The sequence below is a fragment of the Lissotriton vulgaris genome, chromosome 10, assembly GCF_964263255.1.
Source record: "Lissotriton vulgaris chromosome 10, aLisVul1.2, whole genome shotgun sequence".
NCBI lineage: Eukaryota > Metazoa > Chordata > Amphibia > Caudata > Salamandridae > Lissotriton > Lissotriton vulgaris.
This window is the reverse complement of record NC_141698.1, coordinates 68,521,263-68,529,474: the sequence shown is the minus strand read 5'-3', so window position 1 is coordinate 68,529,474 and position 8,212 is coordinate 68,521,263. Positions and strand designations below refer to the sequence as shown.

General features: G+C 41.6%; 1 protein-coding gene across 1 annotated transcript; it reads right to left on the bottom strand.

The window, feature by feature from the left end:
• Positions 1 to 5,582: 5,582 nt before the first annotated feature.
• LOC147684672 (uncharacterized) lies at positions 5,583 to 7,473 on the bottom strand. The gene is made up of 2 exons (XM_086939724.1): positions 7,047 to 7,473; positions 5,583 to 6,679 (listed from the first exon to the last, which is right to left on the bottom strand). The coding sequence occupies exons 1-2, from the start codon at positions 7,471 to 7,473 to the stop codon at positions 6,348 to 6,350; spliced, it is 759 nt and encodes a 252-aa protein (XP_086795850.1). The 3' UTR covers positions 5,583 to 6,347.
• Positions 7,474 to 8,212: the final 739 nt, after the last annotated feature.

Below are 8,212 nucleotides of genomic sequence, written 5' to 3'. Positions count from 1 at the left end.
TAAAGAGAATTCTGGTTAGTGCTAGTGGGGTTTTGGAAATGGTTATTGTTGTCCAATGGCGTGTCTAAGTTTAAGTGGGTATTTTGATTCAACTGGTTCTGTTCTGGGGTCTTTAGCCTGAAAGAACATGTTTCACTTTACAAAAACACACTAAGAACCATCAGTAACTGTTTTTTCAAGTGTGAAAAGCCAAAATGTTTTTAAAAATGATCAAGTATCTCTAGATTGCATTACTATAAGATGGGTCCTTTGGGCAGGAGGTGATTAAACAACTCAGTACTAGGACTTCTTTATTATAGATCTATAATATTATAATATATATATATTTATATATATATATATATATATATATATATATATATATATATATATTATTTATATATTTATTTGTTATTAGTTCAAACAGTGCGAGTTTGCACATGCTCTCCCCATCAGCTATAAAAACACAATAAAAAAATGTGGTAATTTAGTACATATAAGGGCACAGAAATGAATCACTGCACTCTTTGCATCCTGTGTTTTTTTATACCAATATGTAGATCAGGTTTAAAAAGACACCTGATGGCCTGAACGTATTATATTAGCTTGGTGTTTTCAACCACTGTTTACGCTGGAGGCAGTGATGGTTTCTCTCTGGACAGGGAGTTTTGCAGGCAATTGAAACGCTTCCTATTCTGTGTTTATTCATCAATGTTGTCATGTATAGTTTCTTGTCACTGGTGCATTGTCTTTAAGAAAAATTATACATACAGACTATGCATCATTTAAATCAAATTTGTGATTACTAACCGTGGGGCGGGGCTTAACAGTAATTTATCAAAGGTAGCATACTGTCAGGTTGGAGCAGACATATGTAGCTGAGATGCAAATTTGTTCTGTAAAAAACTGAATCTACATGTTCTGCCTTATTCTCCATCTAATAATTCGGAATAGGAGGTAGTTATCACATGTGGTCAACAACTCACCTTGGGGTCATGGGATTTACCACATATCCCACCCTACTCTAATAGGCTCATAATGAGGGCTAGGGTGATATGCCGGACTCTTGCACGCCTCTTTGTCTTGTATGCTCCCCATTCATGCTCTTGTTTGTTGATTCATACCTGTGCTTCCATCACGGTCAAGGGTGTATGTATGTATGTGCGTTCTTATATAGCGCTCGACTTACCCTTGGGCATCTCGGCGCTTGCCTTGGGAACCCGTCCTGGCTTTTCCCTGTGAGATAACCCGTACTGGGCATCCCCAAGGTGAAAGCCAGGCATCCCGCCGTGGGGGGCCGTTGTGGAGATTAAGCAAGCTTATTGCCCAGAGCTGCATAGTGTGTACTCGTGCTTAGAGTGGGCACCGAAGCGAGAATTATTGAGTCCGTGGACAATTGGGCTCGGGACCCTGCCGCGTCGGGAATCGAACCCTGGTCCCGGGTCTGACCTCTGCTTCAGGGTATGCCTCCTCTAACCAGTGAGCCACACTTCTGTCCTGGGTGTTCTGGGTGTCCATCTGGATTCTGTTTGCTGTATTTGTGCTGTTCCCTTGAATCAAGCCAGGGATACCAAATAAGGGGCCAATTACGATGTTAGACGAACCGTAACCGACCAACCTACTGTCGTCGGTTACGGACCTGCAAGTACGATGCGACTGAACCCTGTTCGGTCGCACTCGTATATTTCACAATGGGAGCATGCATTCCAAATGGAATGCATGCTCGCATTGTGAAATGCAGGGGTGCAGTTCATACCTGCATTCTGTGGCAGGCACCCCAATGTGCTTGCCACCGGGTGCAGGAATCAACAGCGAGGCACCATTGGTGCCCCCAGACTGCCATTCAACGGCCTCGCACCCATGGGGGCCCTACTGGGGGCCCCCAAAGACAGTTTACGACTGCCTTTTCGTGCCGGAAAGGCCAGCACGAAAAGGCAGTGGGAAACTGCCATCATACTCCCTCGGTCAGAAAGAGGCGGCCGGGGGAGTACTGAAGGGTTTCCGGATGGTGGAAGGGCTCTCCGAGCCTGTCGTAAGCCATCCGGAAATCCGAGTCTGATTCCTTTCTGACCAAGCCCATCGGACTGGCTCGTTGGAAAAGAATCTGAAAGCAATGTTCTGATGTGGGAGGATGGGTTCTGACCATCAGTCGGAGCCCTTCTGTCTGACATCGGAATATCGCCCCCTTAGTTTTTAACCACTACATTTGAAGAGCATTTTCTTAAGTATATATATTTTATCACTCTGCTAATATTATTTCCTAAACAGTTGCAGACCGCAAGATGTCTGTGGATCGGAGGTTAAGAAAATTCAACCTAGATTTATGCCAATATTCTGCTATTTCTTCAAACCTGTTTTCACTGATTGCTCAGGGTACTCTAATCTCCTTCTAATTTACCCTCAAGTGTACCCGTACCCCACACCCATCATTTCTTAAGAACCAATGAACTTCAAGCCAAGAACCACATAAAGAGAACCCATCTCCTGGACATGGCAAATCTTAACAACCCACCTCTTGAGAATACACCATAGCAGTCTGACACTCACATAATGAAAACTAAATGAACTGTAATGACCAACTTAGAAAAGAAAACCCTTATAGAGTCTACAATCCAATCAGAACACCCATGGAAACCTACGCTGACACCCACAGGAATCTATGTTGAAGCCACAAATCATCTGTCCGTTCCTCGCGTGAAAGGGAAGATAACAGAACTTCTAATCTCTATTTCATTCAACGTAACCACTTAACAATCAAGGTAAATTAAGACACTTGCTACCTTTTCTTGTTATAGGTCACTGGTAACCCAGAAATACTCTTAGAAAACAACATAGAACATATATGTCTTAACCTTTTCCATGCTCATGACGAGCTGGCACAGTGCTCCGGTGCTCATGACGAGCTGAGCTCGTCATGGGCCGTGGAACGCTCAGGTGCGGGGAGAATTCCCCTGCTGTGCTGAGTGTTCCACGGGAGCCAATGCACCTGTGACGAGCTGAGCTCGTCACGAGCACAGGAGCTCCGTAGCTCATGACGAGCTGAGCTCGTCATGAGCATGCGGGCGCTGTGCGCACCCCCCTCCCCCGCCAGCACAGCGGGGGGTTTACCCCCGCAGCGAAGGGGTTTTAAATGACTGCCATTGGTTCCCAGCAGCAGTCCTCCCACAGAGGATATTATATAGTGGTCTGCACTCAAACAAAGAGTAGACAACAGATATAGAGGGGTGTCACTACTCGCCACTAAATAAAACATAACAAACTGCACAGCATATCAGAGAATATAACTCACACTCATAGACAACACCACACAAATATTCTATGTATGTTTCTCAATGTGCCCAAAATAGCATTTATGGAAACTTTCACCACACCCAACCAGCCAAAAATAGATGTCTAACTATGACTCTTACAACCCATTAAACAAATATCAGACACACCAGAAGGTAGATCTCAGTCCTAGACAGCACCTCCTAATACCTCCAGCTAATTATCATGTATACAAACCTTCCGGGCAAAGTGCAAGTCAAACAACCTTGTTACATTTGCCTGCATCTTTAGACGGCTTCCAGCCACGCTCAACAAGCTTATGACACATCTAATCAACAACAGGTCATCAAATATCTTCTCACTGACATCTACCCACAACAAAACACCAACCACAACAGAATACTCAAAATCAAGGCAAGATGATACCAAACCTGGTTGGTACTGTAAGGCCAAGCCAATGGCAGAATGCTTCAAATATAAACAAGTGTAACATAACCTATTAGACAATACCTTAAATCAAGCCCATGGTATTTTGAAAATGTATACATTGAATTTACATTCCATTTAACAAACCTTTACCTATTTGTTCTATTATACTTGCAATAATTTGGTTCATGATAACAGGTTTAGATGTAATAGGGAGTGCAGCAAAGTTGTACGAAATGTTATAGTAAATTATATAACACTAACACAGCCAACCTGTGTTGAGCAGTTGGAATAGTTGTTACTGGTTTAAGGGGCACATGCATCAACAGATTTTGCATTCGCAAATGGTGCGAATCGCAAAATTCGGCCGTTTGCGAATGCAATATCTGAAAATGAGATGCATCATTTTTTTGTCCATTTTGGAATCGCAATTACTTTTGCGATTCCTTAAAAAAATGCAAAATCAATTGCGATTCCTTAGAAACTCGCAATCTGTGTTGCGATTCGTTATAAATTCGCAAATTTTGCGAATCCTTAAAAAAATGCGAAAAACGGAATGCATCAATTTTCGCACATGTCAGTAATTTCAGAAAACACATTTAGGAAGTGCAAAAATAAGAAGAAGTGAGAGCAGGTGGTAAATTTTTTTTTCAACACAACACATGTTGAAATGATTAGCAACTTATAAAAGGGACCTCAGAATGACTCTGGATCCCTTCCAGGATGGCAGCAGCAATTTTCCTAGCACGTAGATGGCGGATGAGAGCAGCAGGGAGGAGGAGAAGAGAACTCAGTGAAAGGGTTTTCAGGTTGCGCATTACTTTGCTTGGGCAGACACAGGCTGACATATATGATAAGTATAGACTGAATGCAGACACCATCATTGATTTAATTGCAGAGTTGGACCCCTTACTGCAAAGGCAGACGCGTAGAACTCAAGCTATACCCACCCATGTGCAGGTTTTATGTTGTCTACACCTTTTAGCCTCTGGCTCCTTCCAAGGGGTAATAGCAGTTGCAGGGGGTGTGTCACAGAGTGCATTGTCTAGATTCTTCAATGACTTCCTGAATGCAATGCTCCATAGGATAAATCACCACATAATTTTCCCCTCAACGCATCAGGAGTTAATGCAGACCAAGTTAGACTTTTATAACGTGGCACACTTCCCACATGTCATAGGATGTGTTGATGGAACACATGTCCCCATTTGTCCACCAGCTGCTAATGAGTACATTTTTAGAAATAGAAAAAGTTACCACTCTTTAAATATACAAGCAATCTGTGATTCCAAAGGAATCATCACTGACTTAGTTGCCAGCTACCCAGGTAGTGCCCACGATTCGTACATTTTCAAACATAGTGCCATTCATGATCGCCTACTTGCTGGAGAATTTGGAGATGGATATTTGTTAGGTAATTATTATTTAATTTAATGCAAATTGTAATGATTCTGACATCCATTGCAATGTCTGTGATGTTTAATTACATATGTCATCTATCAATTTAGGAGATAGTGCATATGGATTGAGGTCTTACATTCTCACCCCATACCTGAATCCAACTACCCGCAAAGAACAACTGTACAACAAGGCCCATATCTCAACACGCAGCATAATAGAGAGGACGTTTGGGGTCATGAAGTCCAGGTTCAGAATACTGCATAAGACTGGAGGAGCCTTGCAATATTGGCCAGATGTGTGTTGCAAAATAGTTGCAACATGTGCAGTGTTGCACAACCTAGCAACTAGGAGAGGCCTTGAACTACATGAGGATGATTTGCTACCAAATAATTTCAACCAGCCACAACAACCACATGCAAGAGTTCATGGACCGGACGCAGCGGAAGGGAGAAGAAGAAGGGAAGAAATTACACAACATTACTTTTAATAAAAGGTAGGAAACATATTTTGATGCCTCCAAAGGTAAACACTTTAATAAACCATGTTGCACACAGTATTAGTTTGAAAAAAATATTCAAAGCATGACTTTCATAAAAGGTAAACAATTCAAGATATTGGCCTAATGTAATTCTTAGTCCATATCATTGTAAATTGAAAATGTGTTAAATAAAATTCAACAATTACAAGTAATCACTTCTTCCTTCCACGCAAACCTAAAGCTTTAGTTTTCACCGATTCAGAAACCATGCATGGGGAAATATCAATTTCTTTTCCTCTTTTGCTACGGCGTTCACACACGTCATTGGTGTGTGCAGCAACACTGGTTCCTGCAGATTCATTGATAACATTGCCTTCAAAATCAGTATTCTTGTTGTCATCAGTTGGCAGCACATGATCCCCTCTTTTAATATTTTTAAATCCTTCACATAGTTCTGCACAACACTTTTTGATCCCCTTTTGCATGCGCATTGTGTGTTTTATGACACGTGCATTGCTGCTGGTCACCCTATTCAGAGCCCGGGCATATGTGTGCATACTTGCCACAGCTCTCAAATGTCTATTACAGTTGGCAATGTTTTGACTTTGAAAAATGTCAGTTAATGTCACTAATGCATTTGCAACACGCTCTGAATTCAGATTTGAGGCAGTATGCGCCCCTTCAATGACCTTGCATAATGTTTTCAAAGTCTTGTTGATTCCACTGACGCCTTCAACTATGTGACTCATTTGTCCCTTTATCACTCTCAGGTCTTTACCCTGAAGACGCTGGACTTTCAATAATTTGAGTTCAACTGTACTTGCATGGACATCATCCACTGTGGAGTCTTTTGGATTTGAAGTGTGAGGCCTTCTTCGGTAGAATTCTTGAATTCTTCTACGACCACTAAAGTGTTTTTGGAAGTGGCAGCCTTCTCAGAATCATCAACCACATATTCAGTGACATTGGCATCTTGCTCAGAGTCTGATTCAAGTACTTTCCGCACTGATTTTCTGATTTTTTTAACATGCACAGAGGGTGAGGTACTCATAGTATTATTGTCTGAATGGCTATGTACATCCATGCTGATCTCATCAAAAGGGTTTGCCTCATTTGCCTTTTGTACATCTATAATTAAAAAAATGAAGCATGAAATCAATGTAATGTCTTCTCAGAAAAAAGATTTAAATTAAAGACAATGTGTTCCAGAAGAAGGACGCCTTTTAAATCTTCATTTACCATGTGTTTAACAATTATTTGATCGGCAAACTGACTATGTACATATTGCATTGATGAATAATGATTTAGACTTAAAAACTACAACTCCCATGATGCATTGCACTGTTCAATGAAATTGCCTTTTACACTAGTGCTATGCAAGTTATGATGTAACAGAAGATTAAAATTATGTGTTACAACATCAAACACATGACTAAATACATCCTGCAGCCCAATTTAAGTTAAGTTTGCATTTGTCCACAAAAATTAATCTTACCTTGAGAAGTGCCAGCATGCTCAGAGGTGTCTATGTTGGTCACTCCAACTACAGCTTCTGTAACAAGTGTCCCCTCAACCAAATCCTCAAGGGGAGTTGTGACCTTATTGTCAGGGGAGCCACCACCAGTCTTCTTAGTACTCTTCATTCTTGACGCAATACTGTCTTTTGCTCGTGAGCGTAAATCGTACCAACGCTTTTGTAGGTTGGTGATGTCCCGGTGGGCAACTCCCACTGCATTCACTTTAGCCTGTATGGCTAGCCACACTTTCCTTTTTGCAGCCTCAGGGACCTTCAAAGAGAGCTTTCCAAACAGCTGGTCGTGGTGTGAAGTCACCTCCTCAATCAGTATCTCAAGTTCTTGCTCACTGAACTTGATTTTCCTTTTTCTGACTTGTACATCCTGACTGGCAGTTCCTGGCTCCATTTCTCCAACAGCACCACTCCAACACACTCCTCCACTGCAGACAAACAGAGCTGAATGCACCAACTGCTTGTTTTCAGTTTGAATCTGCTTGGCAGGTGTGTGCAATTAGGCTCCTGGCTTCCTGGGTGTGGCTGGGCTGTGATGCATGAAAATGCGAATAAATTGCGAATTCGCATTTTGCGATATCGCAAAATGCGAATTCGCAATTTATTCGCACAAATTAATGCGATTCGCTAATTTCTGCGAATTTTACCGAATCGGTAAAAATTCGCAATAATATTCATGCATTCCGTTTTGCGATTCGGAATTTGCGATTCTCTATTTTTCGCAAATTCCGAATCGCAAATCAACACATTGATGCATGTGCCCCTTTGTGTTTTCAAATATCCATTGAACTACTACGAAGAGAATTCAAGTTGGTTCCAGTGGGGTCTTAGAAATGGTTATTTTTCTCCAATGGGGTGTCTGAGTTTAAGTGGGTAGTTTGATTCAACCAGTTCTGTTCTGTGGGGCTTTAGGCTGAAAGTACATGTTCCACTTCACAAAAACACTCTTCCATACCTGGATCCACTAAAAAACATCAGTAGCTGGTGAACTGTAATCTCCAGTGTGCAAAGACAAAATGTTTTAAATAAAGGGTCAAGTAGCTCTGGATTGCATCACACTTTGTACTTTAAGATGAGTCTTTCAGGCAGGCAGTGATTAACCAACTCAATACTAGTACTTATTTATTATTTTT

What these genes read in the sequence shown, in the direction of transcription:
- LOC147684672 (XM_086939724.1), bottom strand. Translation starts at nt 7,473, where the DNA reads ATGGAGCCAGGAACTGCCAGTCAGGATGTACAAGTCAGAAAAAGGAAA. An exon ending in GCATGCTGGCACTTCTCAAG is followed by an intron (nt 6,680 to 7,046) that starts GTAAGATTAATT and finishes TTTTAATTATAG; the next exon opens with ATGTACAAAAGGCAAATGAG.